This window comes from Equus quagga, chromosome 3 (assembly GCF_021613505.1).
Source record: "Equus quagga isolate Etosha38 chromosome 3, UCLA_HA_Equagga_1.0, whole genome shotgun sequence".
NCBI classification, from domain to species: Eukaryota; Metazoa; Chordata; class Mammalia; order Perissodactyla; family Equidae; genus Equus; species Equus quagga.
The window spans coordinates 68,908,095-68,929,574 of record NC_060269.1 but is presented as its reverse complement, the minus strand read 5'-3'; the positions used below and the strand labels follow the sequence as shown (position 1 = coordinate 68,929,574).

General features: G+C 51.0%; 2 protein-coding genes across 5 annotated transcripts in view; one reads left to right on the top strand and one right to left on the bottom strand.

The window, feature by feature from the left end:
* Positions 1 to 782: 782 nt before the first annotated feature.
* On the top strand, positions 783 to 15,305 carry CCAR2 (cell cycle and apoptosis regulator 2). Of its 3 annotated transcripts, none has more exons than XM_046655810.1 (21): positions 783 to 936; positions 1,769 to 1,863; positions 2,137 to 2,228; positions 2,643 to 2,734; positions 2,942 to 3,056; positions 3,228 to 3,357; positions 3,539 to 3,635; positions 7,511 to 7,630; positions 9,526 to 9,748; positions 9,839 to 9,952; positions 10,279 to 10,442; positions 10,931 to 11,102; positions 11,190 to 11,420; positions 11,505 to 11,726; positions 12,343 to 12,487; positions 12,636 to 12,715; positions 13,156 to 13,302; positions 13,487 to 13,598; positions 13,693 to 13,881; positions 14,042 to 14,247; positions 14,490 to 15,305. In XM_046655810.1, exons 2-21 carry the CDS (start codon positions 1,806 to 1,808, stop codon positions 14,532 to 14,534), a joined length of 2,754 nt encoding a protein of 917 aa, XP_046511766.1. In that variant the 5' UTR covers positions 783 to 936; positions 1,769 to 1,805; the 3' UTR covers positions 14,535 to 15,305. The 3 variants fall into 3 exon arrangements, with proteins under 3 accessions (XP_046511766.1, XP_046511764.1, XP_046511765.1); XM_046655808.1 differs by having other exon boundaries at positions 12,633 to 12,715; XM_046655809.1 differs by lacking the exon at positions 783 to 936 and adding an exon at positions 1,092 to 1,478 and having other exon boundaries at positions 12,633 to 12,715.
* BIN3 (bridging integrator 3) overlaps positions 3,642 to 21,480 on the bottom strand; it is a 58,433-nt gene continuing 40,594 nt past the window's right edge. The window contains exons 7-9 of one of the 2 annotated variants that reach the window (XM_046655812.1): positions 19,789 to 19,930; positions 19,474 to 19,608; positions 3,642 to 5,974 (exon numbers count right to left, since the gene is read on the bottom strand). In XM_046655812.1, the coding sequence (XP_046511768.1) occupies positions 5,909 to 5,974; positions 19,474 to 19,608; positions 19,789 to 19,930 (343 nt within the window). In that variant the 3' untranslated portion in view covers positions 3,642 to 5,908. Of the gene's footprint in view, positions 5,975 to 15,570; positions 16,500 to 19,473; positions 19,609 to 19,788; positions 19,931 to 21,480 lie in introns of those variants that run through there. The other variant, XM_046655811.1, reaches the window with a different exon arrangement.

Genomic DNA, 21,480 nt, shown 5'->3' with positions numbered 1-21,480 from the left:
CACAGCGTTGTTGTGAGGACTAAAGGAAATGTCTACTTGAATATTGTGGTGGGGTTTTTTATTTTTAAAAAAGATTTTATTTTTCCTTTTTCTCCCAAAGCCCCCGGGTACATAGTTGTATGCTTTTAGTTGTAGGTCCTTCTAGTTGTGGCATGTGGGATGCTGCCTCAGCATGGCCTGATGAGCGGTATCATGTCCATGCCCAGGATTCCAACCTGTGAAACCCTGGGCCGCCAAAGCGGAGCACATGAACTTAACCCGAACTTAACAACTCGGCCACAGGGTTGGCCGGTATTGTGGTGGTTTATCTTACTATAGCCTGTTAGGTTCCTAGCTCCTTGTTAATTGAGACAGGGGAGAAGTTCAGTCTCCTGCAGGTACCCAGAGGACGGGAGGTGTGTGTGGGAGTGCTGTCAATGGAAGGGCAAGCTAGGGCTGAGGTCCTTGGCTTGAGTCAGACACAGGAATGTCTCTTGGAAATGGCTACTGTTCAGGCGTCCTCCTCCTCCAGTCAGGAGGGGCTGGTACTCTTGCTGCTGCAGTCTTGGGGTCTGTCAGGATGAGGCAAGGTGGGGGTGGTAGGTGCTCCCCTATGTTTGAGGTTCCAGGTCCAGCTGTCTTTGGAAATGGAACCAATTCTCTGAAGCCTACTTTCCTAATGGGACACTTAAGCGAGGACACGATCGAGGCGCGGCTTCCTAAACGCGCATCCGATCGGGGAAGGCGCACTTCCGTTCCCCAGTCGGAGTGGGATGGTTGGCCGGCGTGGGGGAAGGGAGAGGTCGGTGGAGAGGAGGGAGGGACCATATCCGGGAGAGTGGCAGCTTCCGACCAGTGGTCGCGCTTCCGGAGAGGCACTTCCGGTGGCGGCGGCAGCAGCGGCTGTGGTGGTTCCGGGTGTCTTTGTCCCCCCGGTGTCGCGGCCCTGGCCCGCAGGTGGGTTGGGGGACCCCCCTTCGCCCCTCTGCTCCTTCGCCCCTCCCCCGGCCGAGGGGCTGCGAGGGCCGGGCAGCGAAGATGCGCGGGCCGCGGAAGGGGCCGAGCCCCCCTCGGACTGCAAGTCCCGTCTCCCTGGCAACGGCCAGGGCCCTGGGGGCGGGCGAGAGGAGGAGGAACCGCGCGCCGCCGTCCTCCCGCGGTGGCCTCCGCGGCCCGGCCCGGCCCCGGCGCCCACGGCTGTCGCGCGGGAGCGGGGTGGGGGGGCGGGCGCGCTGCCGGATTCGCGTTCGGCCGGGCCGCCGAGCTGCCTTCCCCCCCGCCCGTCCGGGAACAACGGGCCGGGCTTCCGGGGAGAGGGCCCACACCATCTCCTCTCCGGCACCAGCCTCCATTTTTCCGGGCCTGGCTTGGAGCATTTTGGCGGATGTATTCGAATGAATGAATGTCGCCGGGGCTCTTTCCAACCCCCAACTCTCCCCAACCATCCGGGGGTGGCGTGGCCTAGTGAGAGGAGCGCTAAGTTGTCTGGAGACCTGGGTGTGAGTCCTAGTTTTGGCCCCAACTGGTTATGTGGCCTCGGACAGGTCGCTTAATGTCTCCGAGCTTCAGTTTCCTTTTCTTTAAAATCGCATGACAGTATCGCCCACCGCTAGGTTATTGTGAAGGCAAACTGGGACAATGTAATTTCCTCATTTCCTGCGCATCTCCCTAGCGTCCATTCATTCTCCGTACCCACCTCCCCACTTTCTGTAAGATCCTTGGTTCATTTTTTGGGGTAGGTGGAAATTTTCCCTATGAGCTTGTTAACTTATTTCTTTTCTGATTAAAGGTTTTTCCCAAGACTCTGAAAGAGGACAGCATTCCCAATGTCCCAGTTTAAGCGCCAGCGGATCAACCCGCTTCCAGGGGGACGGAACTTCTCAGGTGATCACCTTGATCCCTACCTGGCCTCATACTCGGAAGTGTGTGCCTTGGAGTTAGTCTTTAAAAATGTGACTTCTGGGGTTTCCCTGGTGGAGTGCAATTTGCTGCTGATGTTTCTTAGGAAACTAGGAGATGACCCCCATAGTCGCCAGTGAAACCCTCTGCAGGGGTTGCTTGGAGCCACTTTGCCCTTTGGGTTTGCCATGTCCTCCAGCTGAGTCTAGTGTTTGAGAGATAGGTGCTGTTCCTGGAGATGGCTTCTCTGTCCCGTAGGCACAGCTTCAACATCTCTTCTGGGGCCTCCTCCTGGTTTGCTCACTCCTCCTGTGGCCACAGACCTGTCCCAGAATGCCAGGCACCTTCAGGTAGGTTGGGCGTTCTTTCTGGTTTCAGCACTCGCGACTGCCCCAGCGTGTGTGGAGGCCCGGTGCTTTGGTTCTTACACCACAGTGTTCATCCTTTCTCACACTCCCGTCCTGGGCCAGTCCTGGAGGTGACTAGACACCTTTGCCTGGGGAGTTCTAAGTTCTGGCTCTAGGGAAATCTTTAGGCTGTTTCTTGGAAATAAAGACAAACTGGAAGCCCTAGAACAAGATTGTGACCCAAGAATGAGCACCGTTTTCCCCTCCCCAGGGGTTGAGTATGTGCACTATATGCGTATGCTTGCCTCATGTGAATCTGGATGCAATACTCTGATTGAGCGGGGGGGTTACAGATGCTAATGGCAGAGTATGGACAAATGCTCCCTATTACTTTTAAACTGCACTCTTCTCTTATAGGGTGGGGAGAAGCAGCGGGTCTTCACTGGCATTGTTACCAGCTTACACGATTACTTTGGGGTGGTGGATGAAGAGGTCTTTTTTCAGCTGAGGTACGCTTGAGCTGGTCCCCTTCTGGAAATAAATGCTTGTTGGATTCAGTTCTGTCACCATGCTGGTGGGGCTCCTCTGAAGCCATTGCTTTGCTATTTTTATGCAAGGTGTGAAAAATCTTAATGGGAAGGACCTCGGAGGGGCAGTCAGGGTGGCTTGGCCAGGGTTTCTCTCCTGACTGGGCCTCCTGGCTTGTGTGCTGGCAGTGTGGTGAAGGGCCGGCTGCCCCAGTTGGGTGAGAAGGTGCTGGTGAAGGCTGCGTACAACCCAGGCCAGGCAGTGCCCTGGAATGCTGTCAAGGTGCAAACGCTCTCCAACCAGGTATTCGTTGCTCCTTAGCACGTGCATCAGAAAGGGGAGGGAAGGATGCCCCTCTGCTGTGAAAGCTGGGCAAGAACTGTGCTTCTGTCGAGGGGGTGGGGCAGCATCTTTCCAAGGTAGTGAGCACATCAATCACGGGATGCCCTGAATTTCTTGGTTACTGTCCTGCAGCCCCTACTGAAATCCCCAGCACCTCCCCTTCTACATGTAGCAGCCCTGGGCCAGAAGCAAGGGATTCTGGGAGCTCAGCCCCAGTTGATCTTCCAGCCTCACCGGATTCCCCCTCTCTTTCCTCAGAAGCGTGAGTACCAGTGGCATGGATGTTGGGGTGTGGCTTTATGGGGTACGCTGGATGAATGGACTTGTAACCATCAGGTTGCTGCTCTCAGAACAACTGGGGACTTCTGTGCACTTGAAGGAAGGGACAGGGAAGTTGGACAGATATTTAGGGTTTTGAGTCACCAGCCATTTCTTTTCTGCAGCTCTGAGTCTCTTCCAAACGTCCCACACACTTCATCTGAGCCACCTGAACAGATTTCCTGCTCGGGGCCCTCACGGACGATTGGATCAGGGCCGAAGGTAAGAGGATGATCAAGCGGGAAAGATGTTTTATTTTATTTATTTGCCTCGAGGAGCAATGTCCCTTTCTTTGCCATCTGTTGACATGAACATTCTCTTTCTGCAGCTAGATCCTAGGTCCTTTATTCTGAAATAGTCAGACTTATTGAGATAGATGTATGTACAAGCATTGGAAATTTATCTACTGGTTCAGCAAGCAGGAATTTGATGTAGTTCATCTTTTAAAATGTCATGTTGAATTTTCTTTTTCCCTGAGGAAGATTCACCCTGAGCTAACATCTGTGCCAGTCTTCCTCTATTCTGTACATTGGTTGCTGCCACAGCATGACTGACGAGTGGTGTCCACTCCCCAGGATCCAAACCCGAGAACCTGGGCTGCTGAAGCTGAGTGCACCAAACTTAACCACTAGGTCATGGAGCTGGCTCCATATTGACATTCTTTTAATAGATAATTTTCCCTTTTATTTCTAGTTCCTAAGATTGAGATACCAAGAATCATAACTATCAAGAAAATAGTAATTGTCCAAAAAAAGTAACTTTGCAGTGTATGTTTTAATTCTTCGTATAAAACAGGTTTCTTTATATCAGTACACATTCGTGTGGTGTTAGAGTGTCTGTTGCATTCTGCTAGGAGATCCAGGCCTGAGCCTTGGCTCTGTGGACAGCTCCTTAGCCCTATGTGAGCACACAGGTGAATCTGGGCCTCTGGGCACCCGAGTCCGTCTATCATCTGTGAACGTCAGGGCCTGCCGGGAGCGTGCCGCCTGTTCTCCCTGACTCGTGTGTTCCTTATCCTGCCTTTCTCTCTGAAGGTTTTTGCTTATGTCCCTCGGAATTAAGCTCCAGGCTAGTTTGCTTAAGGCTTATTCTAGTTCTGTCTGTCGGTATTCATTTTAACTTTTTATTATGGAAAATTTCACGTACAAGCAGAGTAAACAGAAAAGGATGCTGAACTCTCATATAGCTGTCACCCAGCTTCAACAAGTACCAACATCTGCCATTCTTTTTCATTTATCCTTCCATCTACTCTCTGCTTTGTACTTGATTTTTTTAAGGTAAAAATTTTTTTAAGATAAAATTTGTACAGGTTGAAATACAAAAATCTTGACAATTTTGACAGATGGACGGTCCCATGTAATCCTTGTTCCTATTAAGATATAGAACATTTTCATCACTCCAGCAAGTTCTCTCATGTTGTAGTTCTCTTGAAATGAGAACTGTCCTGAGAAGGAAACAACCCCTATCCCAGATGCCAGTAGGTTATTCCATCGTCAGGGCTGAAGGTGTGGTCCATGCGCACACTTAAAAGGAGGGTGAAGTAACTCAGAGGAAAAGTTGAGGCCACGTGATGTAGCCAGGCTCTGTGCTGCAACTAGTGTTTGTTGCGTCGGGATAGGTCGCTGTGAATTCTAACTACGGGGACGCTTTGATTGTCTAGGATTGTTTTCCACAGTGTCTCCACTACTTGAAACACCTGGTCCCAATCTCAGTTTACTGGCATATATTTTGCATACAACCACACCTCTTGTCATGTGCATCTTCCTGGTCTTCAGTTTCCAAGGACTTTCCACCTTTCACATTCTGTGAGTTTATTGAAGGTTTCATTACAAAATCACAGCAAGTGTTCTCCGGGATAATGTCGCGTGGGTGGAAATCAATGGCTGCTGTTGACTTTCTGCTTTAGGTTCAAATTCAGCCTTTCTGTGCAGTCAGTTGCTTTTGATTGTCCTGGACATGCCGAGTCCAGTGTTATATTCCTTTGACCATAATGCTTCAGTGTCATGGCTTCCAGAGAAAGGAGCCATTACCTTTGGCAGGGAGATATCACCATTAGGCAGTAGAGAAAATTTGCAGAGTAGGAAAGGCGGCAGTAAGAATTAGATCACTCTGAGGAAACAACAATTTATAAAGGAGTCAGCCACATTAGCATTTTGGCTGGAAGCCAAGTTTTATTTTGAATTTCAGGCTTTGGGATGCAGGAAACAGTGTCTCCATTGGACTGCTGAGGCTGAACTACTGAGGTTTTAAGATGGGTATATCCAGGTGGATATACATCTCAGTATCCTGCTGAGGTTACTGAGATTTCTTCCACTGGTACTGCCTTATAACCTATTCCTGACAATTCACAATAGCGAGAGAAAACTGGCCGTTGAATTCACAGGATTCAGTGGAATGTCCAGTTTAACTAGAAGTTGACAGCATTTACTGAAGAGTTCACTTCAGTCATGGGTGAGCTGAAGAGAGTTGTCAAAATGACTGGAACAGTTCTTCTGTTAGAAACATGGAAGGGTTGACATCCATAAAGGCAGGATTAGAAGGCGGCTATTGGATGGAGATGCCTGGGGAAATTAACCAAGCAGATAGAAGAGAAAAGAAGAAAAACTTTGGGTTAAATATAATCAACTTAGTTACGCAGGGGTGTAATGACTAGGGAAACCAGCCAGGCAGGGCTGAAGGGAAAGAGCAGGGACTGTCTGGTAAATGTCAACTCAGTTACCTCGCATGAAGAAGTGACAGTGGATTTTATTTGTCTCATGAGACAAAGGAGGGTTTTCCCCTATCAGTCTGGCATTTTATAATGGGTTAAAGGTTTTTTTCTCTTCTATTTTTATTTTATTGAACCCATAACATATTGATACTATAATAAGTAATTTATTACAAAAATGTATAAAGTAGTACATGCTGTTATATAAAGTTTAAATGCTGTAAAGATGTATTGTTCCCTTTCCCTTTAAGGTAAGCTTTCTTAAAGACTTTTCTAAAATAATCGTGAAAAGGAAAATTACTGCTGCTTTTTTCCTGTGTTCTTTTCTAGTCTTTGTGTATGTGCATACTTTTTATAATTTTAATCTTAAGAATTCAAATTATTTTTATGCATTCTTATTAAACATTTTTTTCCATATTGTAAGGTAATCCTCTTGTTTTAATGGTTGTATGAGGCCTGTATTTATTTACTATAAAAATTCAGGTATTGCTGGATATGAATGTGGTTTTCTTACTTTCAGCTTGAATTTTTTTCTACTATATATAATCTTTTTTCTTCTTTTCAGTTAACTTCCTTGGGATATATTTTTTAAAATGGAATTATTGGATCAAAGGGTTTGAGTATTTTTATGACTTCCATGTGTACTGCCAGAGGTTTATTACAAGAACTATCTCGTTTTTTTTTTTTCATTGGCACCTGAGCTAACAACTGTTGCCAATCTGTTTTTTTTTTTTCTGCTTTTTCTCCCCAAATACCCCTAGTACATAGTTGTATATATTTTAGTTGTGGGTCCTTCTAGCTGTGGCACATGGGATGCCGCCTCAAAGTGGCCTGATGAGCAGTGCCATGTCGGCGCCCAGGATCCGAACCAGCGAAACCCTGGGCCACCGTAGCGGAGCACGAGAACTTAACCACGCGGCCACGGGGCCGGCCCCGAACTATCTCTTTTAATAAAACTTATTTTATAGAACCTTTAGCATGGTGCCATAATGTCTTTTGTTAAAACAAATCAGTTAAGTTTTTCTCGTTTCAAAAAAATTACGTTAACTATAATTTATAAAGTTCAGGAAAATATAAAAAAGAATTATAAGCTTTATCAGTCGGAGGTATCTGCTATTTTTTTTTTTCTCTTCAGCTTTTAAGGTGTTGCACAGTTGAGGAACTACTCTATATATAGTGTGGCATACTATTCTTTTTGCTTAATGTGAGTGATTTTCTATGTTATTAGAAGCAGTTTTTAATACCTTTATAATTGGTACATGACTATTAGCATGGCTTCTTTATCCATTTCCTTAACGTTGGGGATTCAGATTGTTTCTTTTTAGGCCAGTATGTATTGAATCTGTATGTAAGTGTGGTTTCTTCCTTCTGGCGATGGATCACCCTCCAGTGATGACTATGACTCCAAGAAACGCAAACAGCGGGCTGGTGGAGAGCCTTGGGGTGCTAAGAAACCAAGGCATGACCTGCCTCCTTACCGAGTCCATCTCACTCCCTATACTGTGGACAGGTGAGTGGTGGGGCTGGGGGGTGGTGAGACTCGAAGCTGCTAACAGTTCCTTGTGTAAATGAGACAAAGTCTGTGTGAGAATAAGTGTGTGTGTGTGTTCTTATGACCTTTTTTTTTTTCAATGTGACAAGTTTTTTATTTCAAAATCTCAAATTTTGACCAGCATAGTGTCATTGACACAGATGCCCTGATGGAACTTTATGATTTGCTCACCAGAAATTATTATGCTGGGTATAATTAAGGCGAACCAGTCAAAATCCAGCTACCCAACAGCAGTTATAATTCAGGTAGAAATTATAGATCATAAGAACCCTGGAACTGTTTTTCCAGGGAATCTCTGAATTATTATTTTTTGCAGGGAAAGGTTTGCCCTGAGCTAACGTCTGTTGCCAATCTTCCTCTCTTTTTTTCCTCCCCAAAGTCCCAGTTCATAGTTGTATATTCTAGTTGTAGGTCCTTCTAGTTCTTCTTGTGAGCTACTGCCACAGCATGGCTACTGCCAGATGAGTGGTGTGGTTTTGCGCCCGGCAACTGAACCAGGGCTGTGGAGGCAGAGCGTGCCATACTTTAACCACCAGGCCATCAGGGCTAGCTCTCTGAATTATCTTTTAAGTGCTCCAGCAGGTCTGAGGACACTAGCCTGCAAGCTTACTTCTCACTCTCAGAAACTGATGGACTAAGAGGTAAGATGAGTGATTCCAGGTTCCATCTAGCACTGGAGAGGGAGGGCTCCAGCTGCTGTGTATAGGAGACAGGCCCCAAAAGCAGAGTCCACCCAAGCCTGAGCTGAGGTCAGGGGCAGCCTCCTGGCACCTCCACATTCAAGATGGAAGAGAAGGAGGGTTGCCACTGCTCTTCCCCGTGTCACTGGTTCCCCTCCCTGGGCCCAGGTAGGGCCTCTTGTTCAGTGATGACCCGACTGCCTCCTAAGGTTGATCTCACAATACATTGGTGCCCACAGCATGTAGAGGGCTGGATGTAGAGCCGGCTCACATTGAGTCGGAGCTGGGCTGCTGGCCATGAGCTGCGCGCACAACTGCATTTATTTACGGCAAGGAAGCCGTGCTACATGCTGCTTGCTACTTTGCTTTTTCACTTAATATATCTTAGAATTTGTTCCATGTTAACGTTTGCGTGATGGAACTCATTCTTTTAAGCAACTACATAGTATTCCACAGAATGGATGGACTGTAACTTAATTAGTTCTTTACTTTCAGTCTTTAATTATCCTAAATATTGTTGTAACAAACATCTTTCTACATACATCTCTGTGGACAGGTGCAAGCATTGTCTTGAGATCAGTTCTTAGAAATGGAGTAGCTGGCTTAAACCTTGATAGATCTTGCCAGTTCTCTCAGGAGCTGTATCGGTTTGCATTCCCATCAGAGGGCAAGAAGTACTTGTTTCCCCTGCCTTTGCCAACACTGTCTTATGAGCCTTTTTGATCTTCATTCGTCTGATAGGTGAAAAGTGATACTCTGATTTGCATTTCTTTAATTTTAAGTGAGATTGAGCATGTTTTCATACGTCTCATTTCTTTTTCTAAGTACCTGTTGATGTCTCTTTTCTCAGTTTTCTCTTAGACTTGTGACCTTTCTCTTACTGATTTGTGGGTTCCTTTCCTAATAAGACAGTGACCCTTTTCTCTGTCATATATTGCAAATGTTTCCCTTTTTTTCCTTCCCCAGTTTGACTTTATTTTGCCTTTAGAGGTTGTAACATCTTAGTGGTCAAATCTCATCCATCTTTTCCTTTTCCAGAGATGTCTGACTTAGAAAGTTCTTCTTTCCCAGATTATAAAATAATTTGCCTTTTTTCCCCAAGTTTTTTACTGTACCATTTTTAAAATAATTTAGTCTTTGCTCAATCTGGGTTCCCTTGCTTTCTTCCTACAGCCCCACCTGTGACTTCTTAGAACTCCAGCGCCGTTACCGCAGCCTCCTGGTTCCCTCAGATTTTCTGACTGTGCACCTGAGCTGGCTGTCAGCCTTCCCTCTGAGCCAGCCCTTTTCCCTCCATCATCCAAGCCGTATCCAGGTATCTTCTGAGAAGGAGTCAGCTCCAGACACCGGGGCTGAGCCGATCCCTGCAGACAGTGACCCTGCATACAGTTCCAAGGTGAGTTGACTGGGGTCCTGCTGCTTTATCCTGTTGTTAACAGGAAGTGAAAAAGCTCTTGAGCGTCTCCTTCATGCTGCCCCTGCACAGGTACTGCTGCTCTCCTCCCCGGGACTGGAGGAATTGTATCGCTGTTGCATGCTCTTTGTGGATGACATGGCTGAGCCAAGGGAAACGCCAGAACATCCTTTGAAGCAGATTAAGGTAAGAGTTGGAGTCCAGGAGGCAAGGTGCATTCATTGATGACATCCAGTCCCTGTCAGGTTTTCAGTAGCTCAGCTCCTATTCGTGAGCTCACAGAAACAAGGAATTTCAGAGCTGGAATACTACTCATTTTACCAGGACAGTGTGGCTTAGAGATCTTATTACTTGGCGGAAAGAGTTACATAGCTGGTTCATATTTGTGGGTAGAGAAACCCCCTTCCCCGTGTAGAGCACTCCTCACCACATCCTGTTGCTCTCATTCCCCAGGGTAGTGGGAGACCCAGGTAATTGGTTTTTCCTTTCTTATCCCTGATCTCTTTTTGTAGTTTTTACTGGGTCGGAAAGAAGAGGAGGCAGTGCTGGTTGGGGGTGAGTGGTCTCCTTCCCTGGATGGCCTCGACCCCAAGGGCGACCCACAGGTGCTAGTCCGCACTGCCATCCGCTGTGCGCAAGCCCAGACTGGCATCGACTTAAGCGCCTGCACAAAGTGGTGAGTGGCTGCCCTGAGCTCCTGTCTGTGGCCAGCCCACTGAGTTGATGAGACCGTTCAGGAGGCCAAGCTTTTGTGCCTTTCTGACCTGTTCTCTTTTGTTCCCGAGTGCCAGCGCATCCTCCCTCCAGCCCTCACAAATGGTTGCCTTGGTCATGAGCATGACTAGGGATGCATATGTGTGTTGAAGGCCAGCTGACCCTGCAAGGCCTGTCAGATGTGACGACACCCCGCCTGCCCCCCCCCCCCCACCCCCCGCAGCCGTTCAGTGTTCTTTCCTGTTGCCTTAGCGCCTTGGATAGTAATTGTCTGCTTACTTGTATCTGCGCATTGACTAACCATTTCTTGAGGACTTGGTCTATATCTTTTATTTTCGTACTTTCAAAGCTTGGCATGTAGTATGTGCTCATTAAATGTTGATTAGAAACTGAAGCACTTGCTTGCGAATGTCACGGGTCAGTACTTCGTTTTTTTCCTTCTGTGAGCAGGTGGCGCTTTGCTGAGTTTCAGTACCTACAGCCGGGACCCCCAAGGCGGCTCCAGACTGTGGTGGTGTACCTGCCAGATGTTGGGACCATCATGCCTACTTTGGAAGAATGGGAGGCTGTGTGTCAGCAGAAAGCTGCAGAGGCAGCACCCCCACCCCAGGAGGTGCCAGTGGTAAGGCTGCACCTTACGAGCAAGTGGGGCAGGTAGGTGCCCTGACCCCTGGACCCAGGTGGTGATAGCTCTTGGCTTTTGTCACAGGAAACAGAGTCTACAGAACAGGTGGCTGATGCATCGGAGCAAGCAGCAGACACCTCTAAACAGAATGCAGAGAATCCAGAGGTCACTGCACAGCAGGAAATGGACACCGATCTCCCAGAGGCCCCTCCACCCCCTCTGGAACCTGCTGTTGTGGCACACGCTGGCTGTGTAAACCTGTCCCTCCATGGTATTGTGGAAGACCGGAGGCCAAAAGAAAGGATCTCTTTTGAGGTGGGTGGAGGAGTCTGGGGGTGGCAGAGCTTGGAACGCTCCCTTCTCCTCATGTTCATGGACCCCTGCCGCCTCTTCCACCAGGTGATGGTGTTGGCCGAGCTGTTTCTGGAGATGTTGCAGAGGGATTTTGGCTATAGGATTTATAAGATGCTGCTGAGCCTTCCTGAAAAGGTTGTGGCCCCACCTGAACCTGAGAAGGAGGAGGCAGCCAAGGAAGAAGAGGTGGTTAAGGAGGAGGCGGCCAAGGAGTCCAAGGATGAGGTACAGAGTGAGGGCACAGCTGCCGAGGCAGACGCCCCGCCGGTGAGTACGTCTGCCCCCTGCGTGGCACTTGGGGCTACACGTAGTAAGGCTGACCAGGACTCGCGTGCCGTGTGGCACCTGGCGCTGCTCTGGGCACTTGATGGGTCTTCTCTCCTACTCCCCTCAACTCATGTGCCTTGTGACCCTGGTGTGTACTCAGGTGCAAGTGGCCATCCAGCTAGTAAGAGGGGCGTCTAGGATAAGGGCAGTGGGCCTGGAAGAGGGAAAGGAAATGTGGTTGACACACCATGGCAGCACAGAAATCTGTTAATCAGAATGCTTTGAGGAGTATAGGTGTTTCGATTACCTCATGGTTAACTAGAACACTGCCTTTCCTTAACCCTTTCAAAAGCACAAGGGTCTACTTCTTGCCTAAGTACTACCAAGTAAACATAATGTCTTATGGGATTGAGATAGACTTCTAAGGAAAATCCCAGGTGTCTGGAAATCGCCCTGGTCTGCTCTGAACCCCATGTAATGAAATGTATTGAATACGACGCTGTATTTGAAGCCCTTCACACAGTGCCTGAACATGGTTGATACTCACGTTAGCCATTATTATTTTTAGTAATTAGAGGTGACAGATCTTCTCATTGTCTTGGTCTGCTTCTCCTAGAAGGAAGATGGGCTTTTGCCCAAACCCCCATCTTCTGGGGGAGAGGAAGAGGAGAAGCCCCGGGGTGAGGCGTCTGAGGACCTCTGTGAGATGGCCCTCGACCCAGAACTGCTGCTTCTGAGGGACGATGGAGAGGAGGAGTTCGGTATGTGCAGCGTGAGAGGGAGGCCTGCAGGCGCCTGGTGCCGGCTTCCTGCCTCTCTGGCTGTAGTGCTCTCCTGTGTTAGCACTCTGGAGCCAGTTTGGGCCTGTGTGTTCCTGGCTCCAAGCTTATCTCAGGCTTTCTGTAGCAGGAGCCAAGCTAGAGGATTCTGAGGTCCGGTCGGTTGCCTCGAACCAGTCAGAGATGGAGTTCTCTTCCCTCCAGGACATGGTGAGACCTCCTTTCTGCCCCTCTGGGCCTCAGTGGCAGTGCAGCTTACAGGGCCTCTGACTCACTCCTGGGAGAGGGATGCTTTTGCCAAACCATTTCTGGCATCTTAAAGACGAAACGTGGTTCTTGACTCATGGAATGGCACTTTCATAGGATCCAGAAAACGTCGTTATCTCTGTCAGGGTGAACCTGAGTGAGATATCTCACCTAGGGACACACTAGGTTCCACTGTGTGTGACAGCCCCTGGTGAAAAGTGCTCCAAATAGGCCTTTGGTTACAGGTTCAGGGACCCCTTTGGTTCAGGGCCATGTCTCCAACTGGAAGGTGTGCCTGGGTGTAACTGTGTCAGCTAAACTGCTCGATTTTAAAGGGCTATTTGGGTGGTTTAGCCATTGAGAGAGCTATCTGTAAATCCTGTTCATCCTTGTTTCTCTTGCAGCCCAAGGAGCTGGATCCCTCTGCTGTGCTCCCTTTGGACTGTCTTCTTGCTTTTGTCTTCTTTGATGCCAACTGGTGTGGCTACCTGCACCGGCGAGACTTGGAGAGGATCCTGCTTACCCTTGGGCTCCGGCTCAGTGCAGAGCAGGTGCCTTCTCTTACGCCCCCCTCAGTCCTTTCTGAGATTGCCTCTCCTGACATCCGTGTGCATAAGCACGCACGTAACTCCTGTGTGCGACTTAACATGCTGTGATTCTGTGTTCTTGCATGCCATGGGGGCAAGGTCTTGCGTCGTCTCAACAGTGAGTATCTTGGTTGTGTGTTTTCTATAGGCCAAACAGCTGGTCAGCAGGGTGGTGACCCAGAACATTTGCCAGTACCGGAGCCTTCAGTACAGTCGCCAGGAGGGCACAGATGGTGGGCTCCCTGAGGAGGTGCTCTTTGGTGCGTACTGGTGCTCTGCAGCCTTCCATGGATGACAGGCAGGGCAGGCTGCTTTCTTCTCCTGAGACCCTTACATCTTCGTGGCTCCTTCTAGGAAACCTGGATCTGCTACCTCCTTCTGGGAAAAGCACAAAGCCGGGTGTTGCCCCTATGGAGCACAAAGGCCTGGTGGCCCACAATGGCAGCCTGATCCATGTGGGGAACCTCTTACAGCGTGCAGAGCAGCAGGACAGTGGGCGGCTCTACCTGGAGAACAAGATTCACACACTGGAACTGAAGCTGGGTGAGTGGCCTGAAGCCGCGGGGACCTGTCACAGGTGGGACATGCAGACGTGTATACATGGAGACTAAGGGGGAGACCCTGCTCCTTAGGCTTCAGGCCTCTTGCCCTGTGCTCCAATCCTTAACTTAGCAGCAGTCTTTTTGGTATTTCCTCCCACTAGAGGAGAGCCATAACCGCTTCTCAGCCACTGAAGTAACAAATAAGACACTGGCAGCAGAAATGCAGGAGCTGCGAACCCGGCTGGCTGAGGCTGAGGAGACAGCCCGGACAGCTGAGCGACAGAAGAATCAGCTTCAGCGGCTGCTCCAGGACTTCCGAAGGCGCCTGACTCCACTGCAGCTCGAGATGCAGCGAATGGTTGAAAAGGTGAGCCCTTTGGAGAGAGCCGGCTGTCGTGCTGGGAGGCTTGGATGGGACGGCAGCCAGCACCGCAGCCCCTTCCGCCCGTACCCAGCTTCACCTCGCCTTCTCCTCTGTCTGCTAGTTTCTTATGGAAGATCAGTCAGCAGCTTGCAACCTGGAATCTCCCAGGAGGAAGTGGTTAGTAGTGCTCAGATCTCGGTCCTTCCTCCTTGAGTCCTAACTCTCGTTACATCTGTTTCAAACAGGCCGACAGCTGGGTAGAGAAAGAGGAGCCAGGACCTAGCAATTGAGGGGCCTGGTGCAGGAGCTGCCATCCTGTGAAGTCAGCGATGGAGCCTGCTGAAGTTAGAGCCCTTTTGGTTCCAGAAGGAAGCTGGAGCAGGACCTGGGGGCCATAGGCAGGGGGTGGCTGACCCCTGTGCTCAGCCTCTGTAGAGAAGCTCAGGCCGTCAGGGTGGGGGTCTGTCTGTGCTGTGTGGGACAGATGAGTGAGGAACCACGGTTCCACTTACAACTAAAACCAACATCTTCTGCACCCCTCATTTTGCCCTCTACCTTGGGATCTCTCCTGGGGCCCTTTAGTCTTGTGCTGACTTTCTCCTGTCCTCTTCCAGTTTAGAATAAGACAGGGGAGGAAAAGGCTTTTCGAGTATGTCATAAGGTCTGATGCCAATAAACTGAAGAAACAGACACGGAATCTGGCCGGGGGTAAGAGCCCCTTCCTCTGGATGGCACACATCCTGCTAGGCTACAGGAGCAGGCTCTTGGGGAAGGGCTCCCTTGGCCGTCGCAGGATGAAGGCCATGCTAGTGAGCTCTCAGTGTTGGGCTGTGGTTGCCAGTGAGCACTGTTCCAGCCACCCAGACTTGCTAGAAGAAACCAGCACCTTTCCCCTGGCTCCCTGTGTTCAGAATGTGGTATCGGCTCTGGCCCAGCCTTTTTCCCTGTTCCCCATAAATCTCGCCTCTTTCCATAACCCATGGTTTCAGTTTGACTTTGTATATAAAGTTGTTTTTTTTTTTGGCTTTTTGTTTTTTAAATAAACCAAAGTCAAAAACAAACCAAGTGTCCTCCATAGCGCTTCCCTTCCTCCTCTTTGAGGTCTGCCCATGCGCTCCTCGCCCAGCCTCTGCTGGATCGGAGGTGTAGTCACCTCCCGAAGGCGGGGCGGGCAGCAGCAAGAGCCAGTCCCTTGCACTCGGGGCTCTGCCACCTGCTGGTAAGGAGAGAGAATGCTGTAGGGGTCCTGCCAATTCAGCAGGGGGCAGCATAACCCTGACAAAAACCTGGGGCGGCTCGCCCCTCCTCTCCTTAGTTACAGCACAATACCATGTGGAAATTTTATTTAAAACTTTACTTGAAAAAATAAAATTCCAAATATTCAGGTGAGACACAAACCCACTGTTGTTGCTTTGAGGCCTGTGAATCAGTCTATGTGACATTCTGTGTGATTGATAGGGTATTTATATGAATTGAGTCCTGATTTCTTTGGGAACCTACAAGACTTGGGGCTCTTCCTTGCACTTGACCTAAGGGATAGAAGTGGGCTAAGCCAGCCTTTGTTGTGCTGGGAGGCTGGAGTGAGGGGCCTGTCAGGACTGAAGGACCACAGCTCTCACATTCCCCAGGGCAGTGTCACAGGCCTCGCCCAAAAAAGATGAGTCTGAAGTGGAAAGGCAGCGAGCGTGGCTGGACTCCCCAGGATGTGCCTTTTGGAGGTAGATGTTATCCCAACCATGCAAGCATGGCCAAGACCTTGAGTGAGCTGACAGAGTCCGTGCCCTCTGAAGGTGAAGGCTGGAGCTTGCTCTGGCCCTACGCCAGGATGCACTTTGGACGGTCCTTTTGGAAATGAGGCGGCTCCTGCATTGCTTTCTGCATGCTTACCTCTCTGGAGGCTCCTGGCTATGGGTGGGGAGACGGCAGCCTGTTTGGGGCTCTTGGTGCCAGGCTTATTCCAAAGGGCTGGTGAGGTAGAGCAGGAGCTGCCACTATCCCCATACTTCTGGGGAGGGCCTTTTGCTGGCTGACCCTTTAGTCTAAGCTTGAAAAGGACAAAGACTAGAGAGGCTGACTTATGACCCCAGGGTCTTCGAGGGAGCGGGGACTCAATCATCAGCCACAATAGAGAGGGCTCTGAGCTCGCTTAGTTTGGCCTCATTCTCCTGTTCCCGCTGCTCGTCTGGGTGGCCAGGCTGGTCAAGCTGTTGAGTCAGGTCTCCGAAGATCTTATGCATTTCAGAGTAGTACACGACCTGGGGTGGGAGGCAGGAGGAAGTCGGCAGGTGCTGGGCTCCCAGGGTACCAAGCCCTGACAGCACCACACTCCCTGGGCACAGCAGGACTGGTGGGGCCAGAGAACCCCAGTCCGCTGCTGTTCCTGAAAGCAGAGCTCCGTGAGCTGAGCAAAGGGGGCTGGTTTCCACTTTTCCCTCCACCACTGCCCTGCCCTTCCGCCCGTCTTCCTAAACGGCACAGCAACCAGGGAGGAGTGAAGCTGGTGCCTGAAGTCCTTCAGGAATGTGCACTGCCTGGGGTGGCAGTGAGTCAAAGGGGGAGGGAAGCAGCAGGTTCTTGTGAGGTGGGAGGTGGTGGAGCTCCCGAAGCAGCTGAGAGCTAAGGGCTGTGGAGGAGACACGGGGCTGGGGGCAGTGAGAGGACCCTTTGTGGGTCCTGGGGAGGCTAGGGAGTCAGGCACTGAATAGGGGCTTACTGCTTTACAGAAGCTGGGAGAAGCTGGAAGCTTCTGTTCATGGGAGAGGGCATGGCTGGCTCCCACGGCATGACTCTCAGTCTTTAAAGAGTCAGTCTTTAGAAGTAAAGGTGAGGGCCGGCCCCGTGGCCGAGCGGTTAAGTTCATGTGCTCCGCTTCGGTGGCCCAGGGTTTTGCTGGTTTGGATCCTGGGTGTGGACGTGGCACCGCTCATCAAGCCATGCTGAGGCGGCATCCCACGTGCCACAACTAGAAGGACCCACAACTATGTATCAGAGGGCTTTGGGGAGAAAAAGGAGAAATAAAACCTTTAAAAAAAAAAAAGGGAGTAAAGGTGAGAAAGGCGACACCTTCCTAGCCTTCTGCTCCTTCCCACTCGTCCCACCGTGAATCACTGCCTGAGTGGGGTAGCTAGGAAAACGGCTGATGCCAAGCTCCTTCCGTGTTTCCCTCTGTGTAGGCCCCAGAAGTGGGACAGGAGAGGCGATAAGAGTGAGGCGGGGCATGCCGAGGAATGGGGGAGAGCCACAGCAACTCCCAGATGGCCGAGGACTGCTGAGACCCAGGGCCTGAGCTGGCCCAGGACGGGCTCTTCCAGGGGAGGAAGATGGGCCATTTCTGCCTGTCTCCACCTCATGGCAAATGAAAGTCTGTACTTTCACGAAAGTGCCCCACACTATTCAAATACCCCTAAATTTTATCACCCTCAGCTGCAAGTTGTCTCCAGGGAGAAGGAACTCAACTTCTACTCCAGACCCCGGGAGTGCTGTCACTGGCAAGGCAAGCCTGAGTGGCAGGTTTGGTGGCAAGGCTCTGGCTGAGCTACTTCTGAGGAATTGTCTCCCACAGCTAGGTTTCCCCTGGGCTGAAGGGAGCTAAATCAAGGTCTTCACTTCAGGGGACAGGGCCTAGGCTAGTGCTGGGGAGGGTGGGGGATGGCCCCTTCCCCGCAACTCCCTGCTGAGAGCCGAGAGCTGCACTGCTGGCTGAGTCACTAGGAATGCTCACTTCTCCAGTGACTAATGGCAATGGCAGCCGCGGGAGGGGGAGGCTGGTGCTGAGGAGGCAGTAAACAACCCCCAGCCACCCTGCTGCCTGGTTACAGGGCATCTCTAGCCCCCAAACTGCTCCAACCTGGGCACCCTGAAGCCTGGGCACCCTGGAGCTTCCTCCTGTGAGCAACAGCATGCAGGGGGCAGGGCAGCATGCAGGGGGCTGGGAGCCGGAGCCATGATGATGTAGGAGAGGGAAGGCACAGATGTCCTTAAACACATTCCTTCCAGGGCCCAGGGTGAAGCTGCTGGAAGGAAGCCCCCCTCCAGGGGCAAGGCTCTCGGGGCAAGTGTGGGAACCCCCTACTCCCTTGTGCACCTTAGTTCTCTGCCTCATTTTCCCCTAATGACCAAGCACACGGTCACTAACAAGTCCCAGCTCCAACATCAATCCTGCTCAGGGTTCCTGATCCCAGGTGTATGGCCCCCTGGGTTTTGTGTTTGCTAAAGACGGCAGGCAGGCTGGGAGGGAGGTTTTCCTTGGGTGCCTGCAATTGTGGACACTGCAAGGAATGACAGTGTCCACTGGAGGGCGCCAGATACCCAGGCCAAGAGCAGGAGTGGGCTGGAGGTGGACAGGATGAGTGAGTCTTTAGCTTTGTTACTTGGTGGGAAAGGTGGCAGGATGCGGAGCACCTGCAGTCAGCTAGGGGTCCCACATGGAGACCTCTTGGCTTTAGCACCTCAAACTTTTCTCTTTTACAAGCGGGGAGAATAATCCCTGCTATTGGCTAGAAGAATGGGGGGGGGGGGTTTGGGGGCAAGGAGGGCAGGAGCTACACCCGAGCACAAACTCTGTGTGCTTACACCCTAGAGTAGCAGGAAACACAGGGTCTTGGCCTGTGTGCAGCGACCCTGAAGCTGCCTGGCCCCAGTGCTACACTGGGCACGTCCACCCACGCCCAGCCTGCCTTTCCACTGGAAGGGGCACCACGGCCCGGCACCCAGGCAGGGGCCCTGACATGGCTCTCCCCTGGGTTCAGGGATCCCTCCACAGGTGACTAGCTCCATCAACAGACGAGGACTAATTACGGTTTAGGGGGTGCAGGGTCCTCAGAAAAGGGCTTTCATCCTTGACCTCCTGAGCACGCCAGGCAGAGAACCCACCCATTGAAACGAGGTGCAGAAGGGGCAGCCTGGTTCTTCCTGCTGCTGCTGGTGAAATGTGAGAGGCAGAGAGGAGTCGAGGGAAGAACCATTAAGCAAAAAGGAACCTCATCCCAGGGCTGGGATTAACCAAAGAGCAATATAGGGACCCAAGCAGAAGTTCCAGCAAACACCCAAAGTCTGAGTCTCCAGAGGCCCCTGGATTCCCTTCCTTGGGGGGATGTTGTCTCTGCAGAGAATGGCTAGGTCACCCTTCCAGGGGGGGAGCAGCATGAGACATGTCTACAAAGCCCAGGACTATCTCCCAAGGGAAAAGTGTTGGGCCATCCTCTGGGGCGGGGTGGGGCGCGGCCTCACCTGTGCTCGGATCAGGGACTCAAAGCTGGGCTGGAAGTAGTCCAGGCGGCTGTTGTAGAACCGCGGCATCTCATCCAGGAGCTGCTTGTTCTTGGCCTCAAAGTCATCCCGCACGGGCCGAAGCTCTTCTCGGGCCTGGGGAACAAGACCCTGGATGTCACAGTGTCACTGGTTTATCCAGTGTCCCTGCTGTGGGGTATCAGGACTTCTGGCACCTTGGCCACACAGCCCCAGAGTTGGTACCCAGGTGGAGGAACTTGCCAGGTGTAACCACGTGGCCCGCTGTCCGCCCCCAGCTCTTCTTCGCCTTGGTACCTGGTGGAGTTTGGCCAGCACTGGCCCTGTCTTCTCCTTCTCCTCATACTTCTCCACCTTGGCCTGCAGCCTCCTGTAGTCCTGCAAGGCCTGTTCCCGCCGTTTCACAGCCATGTTGAGGCTTGGGAAGACACTGCCAAACCTGCAGGACATAGCTGGGTTGGATACGGGCTTGTTCCTGGAGCTGCATCCAGAAATACATATTGAGTGCCTACTAAGTGCCAGACCCTTTTCTAGGTCTTGGGGATTTCACTGTGAACGAGACAGAGAGGCCCTGGCCCCTGTGGAGCTCATGCTACTGAGAATGCTGTCTTGGGGTAAGCCAAAGGAGAGAAGACAGGGCTAGGGGTCACTCCACTGACCAGAGGATGACAGTGCGTCACAAATGCATGCCACTTATGCACCAGTGCCCCCTTACCTACCCATCTCCTGTGACCCTGTGCCACTTTACCGAGACCTGAGATAGAGCATGGCAGAGCTGAAGACTCCATGGAAGTCATCTGTCCAACATCTTCTTTTAAAACAATGAAAGCAACTGAGGCCAGAGAGATGGCATCACCTGTCCAAGGTCGCAATTAGGTAGTGATGGTCCAGCAGAGAACTCAAGTGTCCCAGCAGGTGACAGAACTGCAATCAGAACCTACTCCTGGCCTGTTCTACCAGCTGAGCACAGGAAAAGTAGGAATCTTTTGGTTCTGCCATTGAAATGGCCAAACTGTCAAACCAGATGTTTGAGGAAAATGACTCAAGGACCTCTTCCTACCCCACTGGGACTAAAAAGGACCATAAGGGAATGCTCAGAGGAGTGGGCCGCTCAGAAAGAGCAGTAGCAGAGGCTTTGGCATTTTTGGCCGCTGTGGGCATAATCTTTGTGACCAGTGTCATCTTTAACTGGGAAGGGCAATGCTGTCTTGAGACTGACGCAGGGCAGGACTGCATCCGAGGCAGGGACGCTGCATTTCCCGTGATTCACGGGTGTGGGAGATGGCAAGGCAAACCTGCAAGCAGCTTTTCTGGAACTGGGCAGGAGAAGATGGGGCAACTTCCTTGATGGCAAAGCCTGAGGGGCAGGAGGTGCTGTCACTGCTGCTGGAGGGCTTGGTGGCAGAGGCATCTACCACACAAGCTGGGAGCTCGAGCAGCTGGTGGAGATCCGGCCATGTATCTGAGGAACATGACGGCACAGTGGTTATCTGGGGTTGAGAAGCATGGAGTGGGCGGACCAGGACCAGGAGAAGAGTCAGTTCCTCCTGGAGCAACCCGGAGAAGACAAAAGACGGGGGCAGGAATGAGGTATGAGGTCGGACTCTCCTCACTGGGACCTCAATCAGTTGCTGATTTCAGCCTTTCACAAGTGCTCAGAGCCAGGAGGGTGTCTCTAAGAGCATGGGTCATCACCAGGTCGTTCAGATACCACATGAAGAATGACTTGCCAAGTCTGCCTCTCAAAAGTACATGACCATCAACTTGGTTTTTAAAAGTCTCAACAAATCCAGAGTATGTGTGACATAAGAGTAATGAATACTTTTGCCAGAGAATAGAGAACATAAATTTGACCGAAGCATTAAATGCCCCAAACACAGCTATAGACCCAGGGAGTAAGGAGATTCTGATGAAACAAAGGGCTTATCCCTGAGAAAGGCTGCTAACACAAATTCTTCTAACTTGATGCGTGTCCCTGATAGGCTCCCT